This window comes from Anser cygnoides, chromosome 2, assembly GCF_040182565.1.
Source record: "Anser cygnoides isolate HZ-2024a breed goose chromosome 2, Taihu_goose_T2T_genome, whole genome shotgun sequence".
NCBI classification, from domain to species: Eukaryota; Metazoa; Chordata; class Aves; order Anseriformes; family Anatidae; genus Anser; species Anser cygnoides.
The window spans coordinates 14538590-14562783 of NC_089874.1; the positions used below are offsets into that span (position 1 = coordinate 14538590).

Below are 24194 nucleotides of genomic sequence, written 5' to 3' on the forward strand. Positions count from 1 at the left end.
TTACAGCAGATTTTTTTTCTTTTTAATTCTTAGTGCAAGAAACATAACCAAGTTAATCACAGAATCAGTACTAATTAAGAATATGGAAAATTCTCCTATACAGAGGTAGAGTCCAGTGCACAAGGCTAAAACGATATTCAATAGTCTAAACAAGACTGAGCCAGGTTTTACGGAATCCACTTTTTAAAGTATCAGACTGTATGTACATACATACAATAAATAGACTATACAATCTTTAAAGTAGTTTAATAAACTTCACAAAAATTATAGTAGATGCATTGAGATCTTTACATAATCCAAAGTTCGTATCTCTATCACCCAGAAATGGATAAAACCAATATTCCTGATATCAAGTTAATGGAAAATAGTTTAGCAAAGTGTTGATAAATCAAAATATTTTACATATTTTAAAGCCTAAATTTATGCTTATAAAGGATGAATTTCAAATGCGTTGAAAATGTTACTCTGATTTGCATTCGTATCGTTATAAAGACTTTCCTTACATTCCACGTTCAAGGGGAAAATGGACTTGGATGCTCACAGTTCTGATGCATTGGCACAACAATGATGAGAATTAGATATTTGAAAGGCCCAAAGGACATCAGGAGAATTTACGGACAAAACCTTCATGTCTCAAACTACACAAATCACATTGGAAAGTTAACACAAAACTGTTTGGTATTACTACTTCGATCCTGTCAGCGCCCCTCCATCTGGAGGCATCTGATTCCCATTGCACTGAAGGGAAGTGTGCATCTCTGGGCCCCTCGGTTTGCTACAAGCCCATAGGGCTTAATAAAACAAATATGGAATCTTTATGGTTTACCACAGTAGTGCATAAATCAGGGACGTCTGTTGCCACTCATTTCAGTGGTAGTCGCAAAGAAAGGATTTCAGAGAACTGAGAGTTTTCAACCGTATCTTTCTGAACTGTGCAAAAAAAGGGAAAACATCACCCTGGGGCACTATAAAGCGAATATGCTTATATTGACAAATTATTTTCTATAAAAGGTTCTTACAAGTCCCAAGGGGGCAACAGCCACAGTAGGAGGGAACTAGTAACAGCAACAGAAGAGCTTAATAATCAGAGTTGAGAATTATGTTCACAGTTTGGCTATTTTTAATTTCTAAAAGCACCTACACTAAAAAAAAAAAATAATGAGGGTTTGTATTTTAGCTTCAAAATAAAATCTACTTGTGACAAATACCTTAAGATTTTCCTTCTGCTCTCTACAGGCCTTCTCACTGGAACATTTTTTAAAATTATTTTTTATTTTATACAAACAGACTCACTTTGATTTAAAGTAAACATATAAAAATTGAGAATATTGCTTGCAACAATGGACCTGGAGGTGAAGGAATGAACTAGTCAGGCCATACAAAAAAAAAAAAGCTTTCTCAAAATGAATTCTGCTAAACTTCTAATGCTATGAAAATCTGCAAAAAGGATCACAAGATCTGTTGCAAATTTCAGAGATTTGGCCCAAGTCTTATCATCATCATCGTCTGAATACACTAATAACTGTATCTTTACATTAAGGAAAAAGAAATGATTCCAAGAACTCAGGAAGGCACACGCACCCAAGTATACTATAAATAAAACACATCATGAAATTACGAACGATCTTCTGATCCCTGTACATGCTTTTGGTTCAGCACTATGGTCAAGTTCTCTCTTTTGAAATACAATAAAAGGCATACAAGAAATATAACATATGCATAATAATTATGGAGAATAATGCTAATAAGACAGCTTACAGAGAAAAGTGCAGTGAAAAAAAACAACACTATTTATCCAGGGGCTTGTGCTACTGTTAATACAGACTTGGTATTTGCTGCTGTGCAAGGGGAAGAATTTATCCTGGGAAGCAGCAATGAGGAATGCAAAAAGAAAAATTGAGAAAGGTATTAAGAGAAACCTTTAAGATGGAACTCTCCAACGTCACTCCTCTAGTGCACAGTCATCTGACTACACGGTTCATTTCTCTTCAAAAGTACAGCATATTGGAAAATGGCACAGTTCTTAAATATTTGTCTGCCTCTACTTCGTTTGTTGTTTCTTCTTCCAAGCACCTGATTTGCTGTTTCCTCACAGAAAGGGTAAAGCTGTTAGTGAAAGTGAGAAAAAGATTGTTGCCCATCTTCTATCCCAAACACTTGACTTCTCCATTTCAACTTCTGCTAGGTATTTTGCTCGTGTGCTACACAATGGGGAGGCACTGTAAAGGCAGCTCGACAGATTCAAAAATAAAAAAATCAAAAGTCTTTTTTCTTTTTTCCCCCCAACCCACCCCGAAAAAAATTGGATGGATGAAACAGTACGTCCGTGGGAATATTCCAGTCTCCTCTGTTAGGAGATAATAGCAGGCGACCATCTAACCACAGTCAGATTGTCAGCACTGACTGACCGTTTCTTTGCAGATTTCCTGAAGTCCTTGTATTTATCTTCACACAAGCGGGAAATGGCCTGTAACGGGAGAGAAGGAAGAAACCTCAGTTGCAGTGGCCACAGCTGTACAAGTAATAAAGAACTGACTGTGGATTTCTATACATAGACAGAACTACAAAATGGTGCTTCATTAAACAAAGCACGTGAAGAACTTCTCCCCAAATTCTCTTATTCATTTCGTTAATCTTAAAATACTCAACACATTGCCATTGCTTTGCCCACCATATTTGCTTTCAAAGGTTTCAGTAAGCGTATGCCAAACCTTTTCTTTACAGGTTAACCATCGCAAATCTAGCCAAGGTAGCTGTGCTTACCCACTGCTGTAAGTAGCATCAATAGAGCACTTCATGGGTGAAAAATTATGGAAAACTTCATAGAAAATTACAGAAATTGTCAGCGTATTTGGAGAGTTTGGGAAGAGAACGGCTTTTAATTTTTTTCTTTCCTAAAGTCTCATAACAAATATGTTTTCCTCCAGTGGTGAATGGTCTGTCAGAATACTTGCCCTGCTTTGCTCATGCAAATGATGTCTACCTGCATTTCTGAAGAACCCCAACGGCAGGAGATGGTGATTTCTATGTGAACAGGCTGTCTTAAGCTGCTTGTGGAAAATGTCACTCATATCAAGAATAACTTTATTAGCATTAAAAATACACAGAAATGTTAAAAACCTTTTTAAAGAGAGATACAAAGATTATTCAAATGCTGAGACTTACTAAACTACACAGGAGTTAACATTTTTATGTTCCTACTGTTTTTAGCCAAGTTTAAAACGAATGTACATTATGTACCATACATAACTCAACTCTAAGCATTCATATGGTTGGGAGAGGCTATGGTTTCCATCAGTAGGGATGTTAACTCTGGCATTTAAAAACACAGAGCTGCAGAGAAAGGTCATTCCAAAGAGTACTCAAGCCAACTTAGAAAATGAGATGAAGGAAAACAGTATTTGTATTTACTGTGGAATGCTTTTAAGTGCTATCTTAAGATAGCTTGTGTAATAAAAAGTACGGCACAAACAATAACAGTACAAGTGTTTGGTTATAAAAGAAAGTAATATAAATAAAATGGTCTGACTCTGAGCATTGTGCTTTTTCTTGATTTTTACTTCTACAGCACAGCAAGTTGTAGGAGTGAACAGTTCTGCAAAGATCAGAGGCAGTTTTGACAGAAGCACCCAACTCATGCCTCTAAAAGCGAGTTCACCTAACGCTTTGTTCCAGCCAGCCACAAAACATACTTAAATTAAAACAAAGAAAGAAAACCACCTGGAAACTAGTTGCTGCTATTTTCAGTTGGAAACTGAATTTCCTTTTGCTATGACCATTCTTGAACTTGCTTAGCGCTCAAGAAGAGAACAGAATAAAGTAACACAAATATTCCTGTTGCTTTATAGACCATAACTTAACTCACTCAAAACTGCTTAGTAGTATTTTATTTAATGTAACCAGGAACTCAATGCACTAAGAATGTTTATACAATTCAAGTGGATTTTAAATCCAGTAGACGAAAACAGTTTGATCACGGGATGATGTGCCAAGGTGTGGCTTGGCAAACAGGTGTTCAGTGGAGGAGGTCAGCTTCCTGCAGCTGCCAAACCAGGCTGCTATCGTAGGCATTAAACAGGGAAAGTAATCACGTCAAAATTGCCTGTTTCACAGCAAAATTCCTGTTCTGGCACTCAGTCAGACAATATGAAATTTTGCTTGGAAGTGGCACCTAACATTTGGCAACTCCAGTCCCCGGTGATTACTCATGTAGATATGAAGCACACTGACTGCGGTTTGAAGCCACTTCATTTGCAACTAATTTATAAACCCAACATTTGGAGCCTATTTGACAAGTCAACTATAGCATCTTGGAACATATGGAGAAACAAGACAAAAGCAGAAAATTGTAATTATTTACTACTGCCTTTCAGTTAAAATAAATCCAAGTAGCTCACAACACCTTTCTGTCATCTGGTATATGTTGCTTTCAAAGCCAGAAGAAGAAATTAGTTTTTGACTGCTGCAAGGGACCTTTTCTCTAATGAAACCAAATCAAAGCATTATGAAAAACAGCAACACCATTATATTATATGAAATTTTGGGGAGACTTGATTGTAATATCTGTAATTAGCTAGAAATATGCATACATATATATTATTCATTATATATATATACATACATACACACACACAGAAGTAGAAGTCAGTTCCTCTATTGAGTTGCATGGACCTAGAGAAGACTGTCACTGCCCAAGGGGGCTGATGAGGAGAAGGGACAGGGTAGAAACGCAGCAGTAGGATAAATCTTTCCTGCATGGACATCATTGTGCAGGGCAGGAAAGCAGGAGCGTGGGTTTTACCTTTGTTGCTGGAAATGCACAAATGCACTCAGCTGCGAAGGCTGCAATGCTCCCTAAAACAGACAACCCAGAGAACTTTGCAGGGAGAGGCCAAACTGAGTCTGGACAGACTATGTAAAAACAGATGACTAGAAGTTGTGATGAAGAGGGTTCTCCCTAACTTTGGGAGAATGAAAAGAAAAACAATCACTTTACTACTGACAGAAAAATCTGAGGAGTTTTGCTCTCCCTTCACCTTTTAGCTACGAGGTTCTGAACACACCGGACATGCAGGGCTGCAATCAACCACTGCAACAGCAGGAAGCCGGAGGGATATAAAGACACTTCTCTACTTGTAACTTACATCTTTCCCTCCTCTTTATATCTGTCTGATCTATGGGATAGCACCTCTTTAGGGTCAAGAAAAGACAGCACGTAGTTCAAAGAGTTATTCCTCAAGTGCTATCCTAATAATAAAAAGCAGAGACAACACAGCCCAATACACTGAGAGTGCACTAACGAATGCTCTTACAAAAATCTGGTCTGGAAATGAGTACAGCGCTAAGATCACAAGCAGAAATAGGGTAGGCATGTTTTGTGGACTTACCAAAAGAGCAGGATCTGAGTCACATTTAGCTCAGTACATGGGACAAAAACCAGGTGCACAAGTAGGAAATTACAAAACAGTGGATTAAGGTTGGATATCTGACAATCTTCTTGGCAGAAAAATCTCCCATGTTAGAAAATAATTTCTCAGGAGAAGCAAAGGAGACCTTGACATTTGACACAATTAGAAGCAAGGAGAAAACGCACTGCAAGATGTGCTGTTCTGAACACGGAGGAGCACTGGCAGGTGAGCAGACTGCATGATCTGATGAAAGGCTGTGTGCCATTTTTAACTTGCATGATTTCACACAATGGAAAAAAAAAAAAGAAAGGGGTGACACAAAAATGGTTCTTGACTACCAGCTGGACTTGTATAACAAATTCAGGACACTTTTAGGCCACGGGCTATGCCTCTCGTAGCATCTCAGATCTGATGGATCTTTGTCAAGCATTACCACTGACAAGCAGCAGTATTTCCTAGCCTTGCCTTGCTTTTTTTTTTGGTCCCAGGTAAATCAACTTGTTGATATTCGAACAAATAGTAAGACAGAGAATCTGCCATGAGAGCTCTAATACCAAGAGGCCTCAGATATATAACAGCTGTAAAATGCAAATGTAGCAAAAATGCTTTATAATATAACCACCTCTTTACACAAGACCTTTTGTGATATCAAATGTCAGTAAGTTGCTTTAAATCTTAGAACTGAGCAAAGTCCCTTCAATTTACCAGGCATGGCAAATCATTCCTCTGCATACGTACATTTACTGTGAGTCTGCTGTCTTTAACCACAGACTGCAGCTTTTCTCTCAGTTTCAAAAATAGAGAACTCGGGGCTGAGAAGCACATGACAGACCTGGAAAAGTTTTGTAAATGCATTTTGATAACTCTTGGCAAGCTATATGCTTAACTGTGCTCAAGGAATTAGGCTATAAATTATGCTGTCAGCTGCTTTCAAGGGTACACTAATGACAACCAATATTACCAGGGAACAAGGCAGTTCCCATCAAGTTCCCTTCCTTGGGGCCACGGAACAGAGGCAAGGAGCTGGTAAAACCACGGTGTTTTCACAGCAGAGACTCTTCCTTGCAGAGGCTCCCTCTGGCTAGCAGTTACTTTACTGCAACCTCATGCTAGCAGCACAAACCATCCTCACCATGGGAAAATTTTTAATAAAGTGTATTTACTTTAAAAATATTCCATTATTTCTTTTTAAATATGCATTATCTTTAGATAGTTCAGAATAACCACCAGTATTCTCTGTGTATTTACAACCATTTTCTGTTTTTTCTTCCATGGTTTTAGGAGCTACCTTCATTACCTTCATTCGTAACTCACAGAAAGGGTTCGGAGATGTTGTGCATTAAGTTTTCTTCAAAAAGTAATTCATTTAATTTTAATATACGTAATGGCAATAATTATCAAGACCTAACATCTAATAACTTAGCAAGGCACCTCTTTTCATTACATTCCCAATGAATTTCCATATTTTATTACTCCGACTCCTTAATACAGACAAAATCTGATGCAAATTTACATCACACTTCATACAAAGGATTAAATTACATTCTTATTAGAAACGTCAGGGAAATTTAGAAAGAATTTTTAGAAAGAATAAGAAATACAAATTTAGTGAAATCTGCTTCGATTCTTTCTCCACCAGTTTCCAGATACCTCTGTTCCCATTACTGCTGCAAACAAGTTAATTCATCTTCCCATGCATCATTTCCCCCACAGAAACTGTTTTGCAGGAACAGTAAGAGTTTCAAAACATGCAACACTCACTCTAATCCACAGATGAACAACTTACAGCGTAAAGCTGTTATCTAATTAAAGGCATCCAACGTTAAAAGCAGTTAGCAGCTAACAGCAGACTTCAAATTTAGGAACAAAATGTGTACATATTCATGCAATAATGCCCATATTCAAAAAACTTCATCTAAAAAAGCTCAAGAAAGAAAAGATTCTAGTCCTGTAAAGTATCCACTTATTGCCTGATGATTTTAAATTCCTCCAGTGTCTGTGGGAATTCACAGTGCCCTGCATTTCACAGGTCCAGACCACCTGACATAGTGGTTCATGCACATGGCATATGTAGGTCTCCTAAGATTCACGATTCATCCAGTAACAGTGTGCTCATTTCTGTCCTGTTACTGAGAATAATACTGCTGAGATAACAGACTTGGATTCACGTGAAATACAGCAGTACCAGGTAACAAGCACACGGAATAGCTATTTTCAGCAGTACTTGTTAATACTCTGTCCTCCATACTCAGTCTTAAGAACACACAAAACCAGACTGAGAACTGGGTTATTTTAAAACTTGTACTTTCACAAGGCCAATTTCAACAATTAGAGCTGAAAGAAATGGAAAGCAATACCAGATATGAAACAGATTGGGCCAGAAAGCTACCCTCATATCTACAAATACCTAAAGCACAAGTAAAACAGTTACGGACATTGGGGCACATTCTACCATTACATGGGAATATTTGGGAAGAGATGGAAAGAGAAGGGCAAAAATTCCAAATGCTTATACATACATACACAGACATAGACATATACATATATATATATATATATATATATTTCAGTTCTGGGCAATCTAAAAAGAAAGTGTCTTACCTCAAGTTTACATGCCCTGTCCCTGCTGAGGGGCTCCAAAGGAAAACTCAGGTTATTCGCTTCTGCCAGGGAACGCAAATCAAAATAATACTTGGCATAAACACTGGAGGGAACATTAATGTTGAACTGCAACAGCTCAAGAAACTGGCGTTCCAGCTCATTCCTGTAGAAAGGAGATAAATGTGAAAACATTTTTCAGGTTGTGCATCCTGAATGTAATTTATTTTAAATTGCAAATAGTACAAACCAAATTAATTTCTTATTCTTGACAGACACAATTATCCTAGCCTAAAGTTTGACCTAGTCTACCAACTTCTGTGAGCACGTGTACGTCAGTGAGGAATATGAAAGCTGCTGCAGCTTGCAGCTGCTACTGCCGTGCCAATCAAACCCAGACACAAACTTTTCTGAGCAGAAGAGCCCCTTAGTTTGGCTAATGCAATCTGGGAAAGGAAAAGCTAGCAGGAAAAAAAAATTCTTGTAGTTTTTGCTGTACCTCCACTAGGTGGATCTGCACACACAGCTATGCAAACACAAAACACATTCATACATGCCCTAAATTTGTCAGACATCTCTCATAACTGCTGCAAATTACCCTAACATAAAAAAAATGGATAACTTATTCTCTTTTGCTTTTCAGTATCAATCATATAAAACTAGACATGAGAAACCTGATTTCTTCAGCATGCCATCTATCAGCTGATGAACAGAATATAGCAATTTTTCCCTAGGACGTGCAAGCAAAATTCACATTGTTCATCATTTCTTTTTCACTACCTGAAACAAATATGTTTTTCAAAATCCCTGATAGAACCAGAGGCCCTATGTGAGCTCCCACTCCATGAATACTTTGCTATATCAATACATTACTACCCATACCAGTGCAGTAAAAAGCATGTAAATAAATAGGTAAATAAAAAAAAATAAATTTGCAGCTTTCGTAAATTGTATAGTATCTAGATATCCTCCTACACAATACATATACAAGGACATACGATATACTCAAAACAGTGATTTCAAGATATGAGAAATAAAAAATACATGGGTGGGAATTTTGTACATTTGCTGACGAGTATACGGACTGCAAAGCTTTGTAACCAACAGGTATAGATTGACTATGATACTGCAGTCAAGTTACACGCTGCCTGAAGTGTATGTGCACAAGGAATGTGCAGTCAGTTGCCAATAGAAAAGGAAGGTTCGGAGGATAAGAAGAAGTATAGTAGTTTTTCAACACAATGATTTTTCTTTTTCTCACTTCTTACTGGAAGGCCATCATGCTTACATCGTAATAATTTTCTTCCCTTATCTTCACTTTCCTTGTCAAAATCCTATCCCTTGTCAAAATCACTATGTGTACGTAGTGATAAATACTAATGAACACTAGAAAACCATCCAAAAAATCATATACGGACTCCTTGGCATGAATTCACACTGTTGAAGATCCTAGCTTTTCAAAAACCCAATCAACAAAATTTAAGTTTTAAGAAGCCTAGTGATAATATACAGATTATCTTTAAACGTCCTTTTATACTTGTAAGATTTTGCTTTCTGCAAGCTAAGGTGTATGTTAATGAATAATATAAAGCCTATTTTAATAGAGAAAGGTATTGACTGTACTTCCATTGAGGAAGATTCCCAAATCTTTCAGAAACTATACACGGCCTCAGATTCTTACTGTACCTTAGCTCCCAGACTTAAAGATTAGATTAGCAGACCAACTACAGCTGAGAAGGAACAACAACAACAAGAAAAACCACGCATGTATTTCTGATTTGAACTAATGTAATTTAACTAGCCACCATAGCCTTCGTCCGTGATACTTCCACAGGAGACTGCTTTAATGTATGTTTTCCTGTGGCCACCCCTCAAATTCACATAGAAATTCAAGACAATGCTATATAAATAACTACAGACATATACAGGCCAGTCCTCCCAGCTCCTCTGCTAGCTTTTAGGTGTAGTTCAACACACTGTTGATGATTTATAAAACTCTGAAAGGTCTGCATGATGTTTTCCAACGTACATTCATGCTTAATGATTCACAGGAGTTGAAGATTTAGACCTAAAGTTTTTCTGCCTTATTAATATAAATAATGTAGATCAGGGCTCTTCAAAACCATAATATTGTATCGTCCCAACTACCTGAAAAAGAAAGAGAGGGAAAATCCACCCCAACATGAACAGGAAAAAAAAGTTTGGAAAAATGGTCAGCAGGAATAAAAACATCAGCAATTCAACAAGCACCCAGTTCGTTGCTGGAGGATTCACAAGAAGCCCAAGACACAAAGGCCACAAAACAGATCATGAAGTACCATTCAGAAAGAGAGCACAAGCCCCCAAAAGGCTTCTGTTTTTTTCACTTCGTGAGAACTATAATATGTTTAAGAAAAGGCTAAAAGTTTTGAGGCCAAGGACTTATCACAGTTCTGTTTAGAGAGCGTGAAGTGCAGAAAGAAGACGGATGTCAGCACGTGAGCACAGGTCTGCCATTTGAGTAATGGTTTTATATAGCTGAAGTGCAACTTCTAACAGTAGCACCATCGTGCGTGTTTGTCAAAAGCAATAACCTCTTTTTTTGTTGTTCCTTTCACACCATCACAGCATGCCTCCTCACCTGCCTTCAAAAAAAGCCATGAGAATCAGCAATTTCAAAACTCTTATTTATAACCATTCTTGATTAATACTGTCATATGGCACAGCCAAACCCGTCAATCAGCTTCAAGCTGTTCAGAACTCTACTTTAGCTGATATCCCAGCTTCAAAAATATTCTAAAAGCACTCAGATTTGCCTTGAATAAAGAAATAACGGAGGGAGACCCTTATTGTAACTGAATCCCCAAAAGCATGAGAAAAGGATCAAGGGAAAATGTCTCAGCAAAATCAGTCAGGAAACACCCAGAATAGTCAAGGAAATGTTATCAAATTATTCTGCATGGAACGATACTGCATACAGAAATGTGGAGGGCCTGATTTTAGTTTCCTACCCCTTGCTCCTCCCCAGTTTATGTTAGAAATTTCATTCTGTTTGGTTATGTTGGAAGAGAAGCATCATCAACTACCCTTAAAAGTAACATTTACATTTTAAAAGATATTGAAATAGTTATCATGTGACATTTCTAACTTGTGTTTTGAAATGAGTTTTCCCCAAAACTAACAAAAGTATCTATGGCATACCATAGCAATGAAGGTTGTGTGTTTTTTTTACCTGTGTACACAAAATGAAGAATGTATTGCAAATAGCTTGTTAATACAAACTTTGAGATAACTTTTCTAATAGCCAGGAAATAAAGAGAAATACTCACAATCTGTAAGCTGGTCTTATCTAGAAGCGTATAAGCACGCTTAATTTTAAACAGTCAGCTGACTCCCAACTTTGAACATTTTCCTTACTGATAATTTTTAGACCTGTTATAAACCTGACAGTGAACTATTAAGAAATGACTTTAGGGCTGCTATAGCATATAAATGCTTGGCATTTTACTGCTTTGAGATTGCAAACTGAGATTCAAAAAAACATGCTATCTGTAAAAGCATTTTTTCTTGTTTACTTCCTTTCTTTCCCCTTCCCTAAATACTGTGTAGCAACAACATAAATATAAAATAAATATAAGTATCAATGAATGTAAATAGTGTTTAGCCACAGAAAACTCTCTTCAGTGACTACAGTTCTGACTTAATTGAGTTAAGGCAGAAACAAGCGTAGATATTTCTTAATAGAGATACTTACCCCTGCTTAAAAGACCTCTGAAGCTCACAGGTACTCTTCTAAAACCATCTCTTTTATCATTTTGTTATTAGTTCTTACCAAATTGGGAGTGTATGCGTAGATTCAAAACACTGAATGCGCTAGCCTCAGTGGCCTGTCAAGGCATCTGGCCCCAGCAGCACAACCCCAGCGCCGTGATTCCAACTTCAGCCATTTCAGTACTACTCTCATGTGCACATTAACTCAGATGAGGACACCTCTAAATGTGTGCAAGGTACGTGACTCAGCCCTCAATGTATAGATGTTATGAAACCCAGACACTTCAGCAAATAATGTCTAATAACTACTAATCAACCAACCAAAAGAGCACTTGACTATTTAGTGGAATAAGCATTTGTTTTAGTATTTGTAAATATTAAGATCTTAATTGTTTACTCCTATCACATTTTCTTTTATTACTGTTGGAATATTCTCTTAAAACAACTGGGAAGTATCCAGACAGTCTGTACGTAAGTCTGTATGTGTTGTACATTTCTTAATAATGCGATCGTGTAAAAAATGGAAAAAGTTATCCTTGTGAAGTTTCTCTCTGCAAGCTAAAATATTACGTACTTTTTAATCCTGCAAACAAACTCAGCAGGGTATAAGAAAAAAAAAACAATTATTGAATAATGGTAGCAATAAGTGACTGATCGTCTAAGGGTTGAGTAATGGCAGCAACAAGCATGTAGTTGTTTAAGAGTTGTTAGGGTCAGAACACTTTTTTTTCCCTGCATTACATTGTTCTACCATCTGTGAGGAGAACAAACACATTACAGTAAATGTTGCTGAAGTGATGACAAGCAGGCTTATCCAACATTTTTTTTTTTTTTTTAAGTCATAGATTTCAATATTCTGCAGGTTCACTGTGTGTGAACATCCAGCAGTAAAATAAATTCTAACCAGAATAAAAAGTCCATGTCTTCAATGTAAGCAACTCTCCGGTAGACCTCATGCCATTTATCAGCATCCACCACGTTCAGACACAAGGCAGACATACAAACTTTACACAAGGTATGAGAGAACTTCCCTTCTCCCTCATACACACAGCTCTTGGCATTTTCTGTCAAAGATAAACATACTGGACTCACATGTCTTCGACCGTGATATCTTTCAGGATCTGGCAGTAATCCACATTCCACACCGCCTGGTCGTCCCAAACCTTGGATGCCAGTAGAATTGCACCCAGTACAATTCGCTTCCAGTTCGCTGGACAAATATCTATCTCTGCATAAGTTAAAAGTCTTTCAAGATATACCTGTGGAAACACATTAAAATCAAGACTTAATCTGGTTTGCTATTAAGTAGAAATGAAAAACTATTGTAATAAACCCATTCCAGCAATTTCAAAACAGTAATATGCTCTCAAGAAGGTTCTTTTATAAAAGCTGTGGGTTTAAATCCATACATTTGTGCCAAGCTCAAGACTGGATGTGATAAACTCATGTTTTAGTTGGCCTTTGCTTTCTGATCATATAACCAGAAACAAAACTGTTGCTTTTCTATCTTAACTGTTGCTAATATGTTCACATGTTGGAATGAATTCAAATGATAGTGTAAATAAATTATTAAAATAATAATGTAAACAAATAAAACGCTAGCTACTAATGAGGAAGGCAAGGGCATGCTACCAATTATAGTTATTAGCTATCACGCAAACAACTGTGGTTCTAATTTACAGCCTATCAGTTACCAGATACGGCATCGTGTCCTGCAGGTCCCCCTCTGGTGAAGAGGTTCTGCAGGCATCTGGATGGAGACTCAGCCACCAGAGAAACAACAAGCTGAACAAAGGAAATGTATGCGCTGAGATAACACGCCTAACAGTTTCCTGTGGAGTGATAAGCACTGGAGATGCATATCAGTAATCCTGTTGGACCTGCAAGAGCTGATAAACTAAGGACACAGGAGTCTGGTCCAGCTGCCCAAGGCCACCAGCACAGACCGGCATTAACAACCCAGACCTCGCGCAAGAGGCTGCTGTTTACAAAGGCTACAGAATTATATCCCCCCATCTGATGAAACAAGGGACCACGGAGGGACTTTCTGAACAGCTACCAGAAAGTTGCCAGGAGACCAGTATCAGCCTCTGCTTATGAAAACGGAGCTGGGTTTGCCCTTCCCTTCAGGGAACCCCAACTGAGAACGCCAGGGACCCACTGGATCACTCCAGTAAGCCAAGGTGCTGTGTGAGTATACCTGCTATCAGTAACAGCAGCTCATTTACATTAATAACAGACTGATGAACAAAACGTGTACTAAGAAATACCAGTTGTGCACAATCTGTGTGCCCCCCTCCTCTAGCTCCTAATAGGAAAAGGGAAATTACAACCATTACAAATAGTTACACGAGGTGAACGAAACTGAATGCTGCTGCAATCCACATCCAAACGATTTATATACTAGCTGACAAGACACATAATAAACCTTCTGCAGTTTGACTAAGTTAATATTTACTAGCACCTAATCAAGTAGTGCCTTAAGAATAGCTAATACATGTAAAATTCATCCTGATAAAGGGGAAGGGAAAGGGGAGCACAGAGGGAAAATCTTTAAAACCCAGAAGAGCTTACTTGTAATTTTCTATAAGGATGTTTACTAACGGAAGCACGCAGAGGACCTTCAGTGATTTGTGGTTCCTGAAAGGTCTACCATTAGAGAGTACTTAATTTATAATTAAAAAAAGTCATTCTAAGCTCTTTTTTTTTTTTCCTGAGTCCCCAATAATATCACAGTCAATTACAGCCTTTATATAGTTTTGTTCATTAATTTTAACTATTATAATACATATAAGCAATTAGAACTTGGGAACAAGGTCACTGAAAACAGTATGCAAACATTTTATAATTTAGAGAAGAAATTATGTTTTATGAAAAAATATTCAATATCTGAACACGGGTGCACAGACACTCAGAGCACAAAAAGGAACTACCTCACTTTGCAACATAAAAGGCATACAGAGAGAGAAAATCTTGGGAGAAAGATACAACGCAGACCACATCTCCCAATCTACACAGATTTCTCAGTCCACTGTGAGGTTGCTTCAAACAGGTCTCACTGCACTCTTCTGACTGATCTAAGGAAAATGAGATGTAGTCATTTAAGTTAGCAAATTGTACTCTGATTAAGAAACAACTTTTCTTACTGGCTTCCCTAGCTAGCATCAAGAAGTGAACTTGTTCTGCAGTTTCATCTCTTGCCCACAAGCCTATAATTAAAAGGAACACCCAGCATCACCACTGCAGCCAGGGGAGCGCAAGGACGGGCAGTGCTCGTGCACACCCCAACGGGACCACTGCATTGCTCCATCCACTGTTTGACAGAAAGATGTGCAAAAAGTTAACACGCTAAATAGGTAGAACTAAAGATTTACCGGTTGCACAGTAACAACATAGATTCTGTGACACCAGAATTGGTTTTCTTGTTTTAAAATATTCATCCTTAGTGCACATTTTGACATATAAGATTTGGTACTGGAGGTTTGCCTATGAAGGTACTCCACGTGGTGTATGAGTGCAAAATAAACAGCATAGTTTAAATATTTTAAGAAAATTAAGTCCTTAAAAATAAACACGCGGTCACTCCAACACAAGGGTTCAAGACAGAAACTGAAAGAAATGTGTGTAAGTGGGTGAGGTGGGAACAGCAATGGAGACTCAAAGAGACTCATTTCTCCAGTGACACGTCAAAACCACAGAAACACAAAGCTCAGTAAAAAAAAAAAAGTGGCATGTGCATCTCAGCAGAGCTCCTTAATGGTTCTGTTAAAAAGGCTGCCTTTTGCTTCTTAGGGAGCCTGTGTAAGCCTCTTACCATGTAACACAAGCATACTTGTTCAAGTTAGCAAGCAAAATTGTTGTTAGTTCATAGTTCAAAGAACAATCCCTGGAGTTGTTCCAGGTAAGTGAAAGGCTTGTTTAATGCAACACACAGTGCTAATGCAGGGAGTGGATGGACGCTGCAATATCATGCCACTCTTAAATTAGGGCAATGGAAATGAACTTCATTTGCTTTACATCAGTGCTGAACTTGCTCCTCTACTGTTAATCCAAGCCCCTGAAATGTCAACTTCACAGATAGCTCAGCAGATTTCAAATGAATACCCCACTGAGACACACAGAGCAGACAAAAATAAGAAAATAACATCCTTTCCTACATGCAGTTCTAGTATATGCAGGGGGAAAAAAAGAGCAAGGATTCTATTGTGGGCTCAAATTCAAAGGCATTCAGAGAACTTAGGTGTAAGTTCATCTACTCAAGGTGTAAGTACAAGGGGAGCGTGAACTTGCTGCTACCTTCCCACCAGCGTATACTTGAGTAATCAGCTTTAAAAATGAAATAGCTTGTTAAGACAGTATCCTTACATCACCTGCATCACTGAGACATCTGAGCATCTTCTAGTAGCATGTTGAGGGATATGAATAATCACTTTTGAGTCCTTGGTGATAACTTGGGCTTAACTCCAAAAATACAGCTTGCTGGAGCAAGGCTCTGTGTAATCTTTGAATAAAACTGAAGATGAGAAATACCTCACCAGGAGAAGGGCATTTCGCGTGGTTTCTGGCTCCTTCCTTGAAAATGCCTTAAAAGAGAACATTTTGTTTTGTTCACTTGGTTTGGCCTCCCTGGCTCAGTTTTAAGTGTGTGTTCAAGTAAGAAGACAAAAAAAGAACAAGACTTCCTCTTGCAGCAAATATTTGTAGAAGTTTATCGAGGTCCTCAGCTAATGTGGGAATTCAACGTCACCTAGGCCTTGTCTCCCACATATAGGCCTATACTACCACAGTAGTTTAGTTCTTCCCTATAGCCAAGATAGTTTAGTTCTTCACTATAGCCAAGTCAGCCTCCAACCTTCACATGTGCCACAAGTTCTTCTCTTTTCTTCTGTCTTTGGAGAGAACCAGGTGACTCCACAGACAGCATAACTCAGGCAGAGGAAAGGCTCTCAAGCTCTTGCCCTACTGAGGCAGTGTTTTCGTCAAAGCAGTGTAGGCACAGACAAGCGAGCTCTCTCTCCCACAAGCATGTGAGAAAGCTTACTGTGACAAAGAGGACTGTCAAACATAAGTTTTTACCTCTCAGCATTTCCATGTAGTTGGTCTAGGCCACAGGAGCAGTGTGAGCACCAAGATTTTGACCTTGATGGGTAAAAAGGAGTAAGGAGGAGAGGTAGAGTTAGCCATGTACCCACTAGCCTATGCTACTGCAGGGGGACGCTTCTGGCTGCTGCAAAGATGTGCTGAATCAGTACAGACTTTTGGAGAAGGGCCAGGTGGCTCTCAGCCCATCTGAAGAGGAAGGCTGGTGGGCGGTTAGTCAATCCGCTACTCATCCCAAACAAACGTGTGGCTGGTGGGAGAACGCCACCTGCTTCTGCTGGCTGCAGCAAGCGCGTCTTCCCACATGCAGGCAGACACACTCCATCCACCTCAAGGAAAAAAAAATCTCTGAAAATGTTGACCCTGTAATCGTAAATGTGATGTATGGAAATGTCATTTGTATTAGTTATGCAATGAAGTCTATATATTGAATACTGTCTTAAGTGCAGGGACCATTTTCTCAAATACGGGTTTTGAATCAGACTCTGTATTCTCTTTGTACTATGTGGTTCAATAAACTTGCGTGTTGCAATGAATTTCACTGGCTTAATTTGCAAAAGTGAACTACTTTCTACATTTTCTTTAGGACTAGCAGCTCTAAAGTCGTATAAAAACAAGCTAAGTTTTAAAAGCCTGCTGTGGAAAAGAATATTATAATTCACATCTCAGGATGCTGGTAGAAATTTACTTAGATATTGGAAGACCAAAAAGCTCAGAAGACACAATGTGAGAAACTTTTACTAAAATGGTCTGAAAACCTCATCTCATCTCTGGATTATTTCAGCAGGTATTCCTTTAAAGAAGCAATACTAAATGATAAAAAGAGCTTTCAGTATCTAGAAGAAATATAGAAGAAATAAGTTTTAAAAATGCTTAGGAATGGATCTAAAGCTTAAAACAAATTGAAGCTGTTACACTGATGTTATTTTTCTCTATAACTCATCCTCTGCAATGCTTCTTCTGAAAGTAAGCTTTTGTGGGCAACACTTTGGAACACTTTTCTTCTGAATATTTGAAAGCCGAATTCCGAAAAGACAAAAGATTAATTCTGCCTTAATTCAACACCTAGTTTTCCTCAAACAGTTTAATAGCTTCCAAGAGCCATCTTCACAACACCTGTCATCATCCACTTAGTTCTACGACTTTGTTCTATGCATGTTCGCAGATTTTTGCAGAGCAATAGCATGACCGTTTAAGTAAATGATTGAGGTTACCGATGTGACATGAGGAAAAACTCTCATTGGCTTCAGTCAAACAATGTATCGTTCTGAATTTTCCCAGCTTGCAAAGAACAAGTATAAGCCAGTGTTAATACCAACAAACTTCAAAATTCATTTGTCACATATGTTTCATTTTGTTGTTGAAACGAAAACACAGTTCTGACCTGGAAAACACCAATGGACCGCCAATACATTTCTACTTAAAAATTCAGTACCTTGGAGTCCGATGCCTCCTCCATTATTAATCTGTTGTGTTTGGGAGTGAACAACATGCTTTTATTTGATTGTCAGCTAACAAGCTTTCATGGACAGACCCTGCACTTCACTGGAGATGTTTTAATAACTTGTGCACATTTCAGAAGATAGCCTGCACAGAGTGAAGAGATCAGCTAAGCAGTATTTATTTTCCATCTCTTCCCACAGACTCCTGTCAAAATTTTGCAATGACTGACCTTTAAAACTGGAATATGAGCAAATTATTATTTAATCATACGTGAAACCAATCAGATGATTTGTCTTTGTTAAGAATTCATTAATCTGAATTAACAGGAATTTTTATCTACTAATGAAATACAATTACCACTCTGCAGGTATAGGTGATCCCAAACTGTCTTATAGTCTGTAGAGGTTCATTAGCTTAGATGCAGCACCACAGGCCTATAGTTAAATGGCTTCCAAAACCATTTCAAGTCCAGAAGAGGTACGGCTCTGATTTGCTTCAGCACATTATCTTGAGCTAATTAATCTGCCAGACCCGAAATGACCCTATGCTGAGCTAGTTTGGGTGCCTCTTTTCTTAATTCCCAAGACTTGAACTTGCACGGTGGAGAATCATTTAGCCATACGTTACCATCACTAGGCCTGGAGGGCAGAACTTCAAAATGGCACCAGCCCGGCAACAGCATCCAGTCTTCAGCAGTGCTGCTCCAGCAGGGCCGCTGCTGAGCCACAACTGACCCCCAGGGTGATTATCTGCAGTTGGGTGAATCCATCCCAGACTTCCCATGGTAACAACCACAGCATTCAAAGTTGTCCCAGTTTTCTAGGATGTCCCAGCTCCCTATGATTCTGGATACCAGACAGCTGGTTACACAACCTCCCAGACAACAGAACATAAATCTGTTTGATGAAACTAAAACTAAAGATAGCACTGAGGAGTTCAGTTTTAATTAGTGTGAAGCAGTATCTCTTTTTTTTTTTTTTCCATCTCAGAGGACATTATACCATATTTTGTATATTATATAATAATCTCATGTAGAAAGAAAAGTTAAAATACTTGAAGAAGTTTATTTCTTCTTCTTCTTTTTCCCCCTTGAGAACGACATGTATCAAAAATGAGTGTCAAATTATTTCATTTCAATATGTTGCAATCCAAAGGAACACTCCAGTTTTATTAAAAACTTACTATGGGATTCCTTCAAAAGTTTTGTTTCTCCTTGTTACTTCATTTTGGAGCTATTCAACATTAACCTCCAATATCCCACTGGTATCTCTTATCATACTGGAGTTGCAGTTAAGGACACAAAAGCCCTTAATTTAACTTCATAAAACAACCAAACTGGTCTTCTGATGAGGCTGTGAAATTTCTATCCTCAGAGAAATTCAGAACGCAACTGGGCAGGCCCTAAGCAAACTCATTCAACTGATCATGCTTAGAACAGAAGCTGGACCAGACTTGACCTCCAGAGTTCCCTTCCAACCTAGATTATTCTGTGATTCTGTCTGCGGTACTGGAGTGTGGTACAACCCAGAGAGACCAGAATCTGTGCATTCCCTCCAAGGAGGCTGAGTGGGAGTCTCAGCACACTAAAGAAAAAGGCAATCACCAAAGGATATCACTGGCATTAGTAGAAGAATTCTGAATTTTGAGGGAATAGCTAGAGCAAAGCATGACCTTTTCTCATACTGTTCTTGCGCTGTGTTATGTCAAATTCTATCCATGTTTTACCAAAAAATAAGAATAAAAATCTAGTGGCTTTAATCAATTATCACTAGTTGTACACTGACAGAAAGGAGACTATGTTTTTGTTAAGTTCTATAATTGAGAATCTACAAATGCTTGTTTACTTGCAACAACTTCATTCCCTCACTCTCACATTTAAACATTAGCACTCACTACGTAACCCACATTATTAGCTGCAGAAGCACTGATTAACTTAACGAAGGCAGCATCCATCCCAACACATCACCAAGAAGTAAAAGGAAATATACAGTCCTCTTTTAATGAGAAAACTTCAATGTATCACAATGTCTTGAAACTAAAAAGAAATTTGTATGGAAAAATTATAATTGGTAGTGGGTCCCATATAGCCAAATTACGGCTCTAATCCAATCACTAAATTGCCATATGCTCTGTTCAAAGCAATCAGCCAGTTCCCTACCACGACACTCCCGAAATAACTGTGCTTTAAAATTACCCAGCTGGGCATTTAAAAACGTTCTGTAAAGGTCTAGTGCCATCCATTTGGTGGAAAAGGACATCACATCATCACAGTCCTTGCAATTTCATCCAATTTTTATTTTTGAGACCAAGTGTTGAAAGACAGTAATGAATGCACTCATAAAACAGCTCTGAAAATGTGAATAATTGCAAAGTAGCATTGAAGATATTTATAGGAAACACTAATGGAACTGAGAAAAAAATCACACATCCTCAGGTTTGTCCCCCAGTTTACTTGTTTTAAGACAAAAATCTGTAATGTGCATGAAATGGACTCAAACTATTAGGCAACATTGACTTTCCAGTCCAAAACTGGGATCAGTGTTCATTGCTTGAAATGAACGTTCTCTTCTGTTGGGGAATTAAAAAGGTGGCCACCAACAATAACAAATACACTCAACTGTTCTCATGGGTTTCTTACACGAAGCAGAGCCCAGCTTTGCCTTGCTCTCATTGCACTCATGATCTCTGTCTTGGTCACTGGAAGGAGAGTGACAGCCTTCAAACCAGGCAGCAAATAGTACTTTGCATTGTATTTGTGTGTTCAGAGGAACCTGCATCTTCCAGAAGCTGTATAAGGAACGATAGGTATACCCACACCAGCTGAAAAAGACTTCTGCTACAGATTAAATGTCTGTGCAGACTCTGATTACATTTTTTATTTTTATTTTAGACTTTTTTGTTTTCTTTAAACCAGTATCACATCCTTGATACTTTAAATAAAACAGGAAAAAAAAAAGCAGCACTTAAAAATATGCCAGTGAAAGGAAACTAGTTAAAGGCTTTCTCCTTTACTCCAAACACACAGAAGACAAAACTCCCCTCAAATGCTATAATTTTCATCACATAATTCAACAAATTCATTCAACATATTCTCTACCTAGTTGCTAAAAAGGTGACTGGAGAGTACAGTAAGAACTCAGGAAAATCTGGCTGGATTAATAAAATCCCTGTTTTTCATAAGGAGAAGTTACTCTTCCATACTTCGAATTTAAAATTTCCCAATATCAAATCCGTTCAGTCACAGTATGGACTTTGCAACATATTTCAAAACACACTCCTCTGAACTTTGCAGAAAAAAAGTCAGTTCATGCACTGCATGTAGTTAGATAACACCATATCTGACGACAGTCTATAGCACATTTGCTTATGCAAAATGTAACCTCCGAAAATATTACGCATGCTGGAGTTTATCAGGTGCCTTAGATTTGGCCTACTTGAACAAAACTCAGAAAGGCATGCCAAGAGAAAGCAGAAAGCTTGGATCATTCTCGTCTTCAGGTCTAGTTAATAGGATTGTTTTGGTTTGGTTTGTTTTTGTTTTTTTTTTCATAAGAAAATAACAAAGTGAAAACGTTTAACTCCCATGACATGTGAGCCATGTATTGTTTTCCTATTGGCATGGATAACACTACTATTCACATTTGCTATTCAATTAATACATTATTTTAAGTGCAAGTTGCCACCTCTGCACCCAAGGAGATGATGATGATGAAAGGCATTTCTCAGTTTTAGTAAGGATGGGAATACTCTGGGTCAGGTGGAGAAAAGCATTGTTTTTCTCCCAAAGTCAGATCACAGGGTATAGTTCAGCTGTTCACTGGTACAAGACTTTACATCAGCAACAAAAGTAATTCTTAAAACTAAAATTATTCTCAAGGTATTATTTTATAAATAAATGTGAATTAGTAATTAATTGTTTCAACCTGAGATTGTAATTTTTCACCCATCAATACAGAAAATCTCTTGGCAGCTCTGGAGACTGTGCGAAAATTAAATCTTTTGTTTAATTATAAATTGGTTTTGCTGTAATAGTGGAGACTTTAATTGAAATATTTTAATTAAGTGCTTGAAGCAATACGATGCTGCCTTTTTTTGCTGGATACTAGCTCATCTAACAGTCTGAAGTTTCACATTTACTCTCCTCCTGTGCTGAACATACAGCCTGCTATATAACTAGTTGTAACTACTGTTTCTGTCTGGATAATGGCACGTAAAAAGACAAACAAATGCATCCAACTACACACCTTAGTCCACATTAATAATTTGGTTTGCCTGAGGAATAAAAAAGGGTGGTTAGGACTGTTTAAAAATAATTAGAGTGGAAGATAATAGCTGTAGAATCTAGTTCCAAGTGTATTGTGATCGCCACAGATATACCTCCTACCTTCTGGCAACCCTCCTCCACGGCTCAAGTAGCAGACAGGGTTATCACATTGCTCTCCAATGTATGACCAGACTATGGCAAAACATAAGCTTCAGCAGGAAATGCTTTCTTCTCCAGTCAGGATATTAAAATTAAAAACATTTGGAGGACTTATAAATAGCACTATTAAGACATCATGAATGGGGTGGGGAAGAAGGCGGTCAATTGCTTTCGAGCAGACTAATTTCCACATTTGAACGTTTCAGAAACAATATGATCTGTCTCTGGGGCCCCTTCTGATGACACTAAGAAATAAAGAAATGGAATCTAAAAGAAGAGAGGAAACTAAGAACAGGAGCAGCAGAATTTCATACTTGTAAAACAATGTTTATCCCAAAATTCTGAAGCTTTCTGGAAAGAAGGGTGAGGCAGGTGCTATCATCTTGAAAAAATGGTAAAGAATAGCAGAACAGTAATGCTGATCACCTACACTGAATTTATCTGCAAACATCTGCATGGCTGCCTCGAGCACCAGGTTATAAAACAGTCTATCTTTTATCAGTATTGGGTAAAACACCCAAGCCATCTAAAGTTTCGAGCAGTAACAACTACTGAACTGTAATATGGCAAATGAATGAAAAACATTTATACTTAATTGCAGATCACACCAAAAGCAGTTATTTGCAGGGAAACTACACGAGAAACAGAAGAGGCAGTGAAGTAGTTATAAATGTAAAATATTCAAATATATTCATGGGCTAACAAGATTTCTGGGAAAGAACTTTCCATACATTGCAATGACAGGAAGATACTGTTATTAAAAAAAGCGCCCTCTTCCTTTCTATTAAAGAGTGCCCTCATTGATCAAATAGCCTAAGATCAAACAACAGATAACTACAACAAAGTTCCGCTGTATTTGACAGTAGATTAATTAAATTATACAAGAACATACTGATTCACACAACATATCTTGCCTCCAGCAGAAAACACTCAGGAAGAAAAAGAAGGACAAGTACTTAGCACAATTATGTAAAAAAGACAGATAAAATGTCATTTAAGAAAACAACTAATGGCTGGGTCAAGTAACTTGGTAGAGTAATGCTTCAAAATGCAAGGGTGGAGCACTGCAGGGTGTTTCTTGCCCTGTTTCCCTCAGATTCATGTTCTGTACTGGCTAGTGCAATTCATTCTGACTGTCTGAAGGAGAAAAGCCTGCCAACTAATTTCTCTCCCTTGTCTTCTAAGATTAACAGAGGAAATGAGTGGGTCTAGCCTTCAAAATCCACCTTCTCCAATTTCCCTTTCTCCTATCTAAAGTGCGTAACAAAGCTGTTTTGAGACCACACGTTATTGTAAAAACATATTTCATTCTTCTAAAATTTCTGAGTCAAGAACATGGCCAAAATTGTGCCTGAAAGCTAAAGAGGGTTGGCAGGGTACGAATTTCAGGAAAATTAAGAAATTCTCAGCTGGCAGAGATCACTTTAGCTCCTTTAATCCACATAGCTATGCTGATCCACACCAGCTGAAAA

The 24194-nt window shown here is 38.0% G+C and overlaps 1 protein-coding gene across 3 annotated transcripts in view; it reads right to left on the minus strand.

Annotated features, from left to right (window-relative positions):
- The window catches only part of CCNY (cyclin Y), a 126838-nt gene continuing 102644 nt past the window's right edge, over positions 1 to 24194 (minus strand). For all 3 annotated transcript variants that reach the window (XM_048076573.2, XM_048076575.2, XM_048076574.2), the window contains 3 exons: positions 12849 to 13015; positions 8010 to 8172; positions 1 to 2467 (listed from right to left, as the gene is read on the minus strand). In XM_048076573.2, coding sequence (XP_047932530.1) covers positions 2351 to 2467; positions 8010 to 8172; positions 12849 to 13015 — 447 coding nt within the window. In that variant the 3' untranslated portion in view covers positions 1 to 2350. The remainder of the gene's footprint in view (positions 2468 to 8009; positions 8173 to 12848; positions 13016 to 24194) is intronic.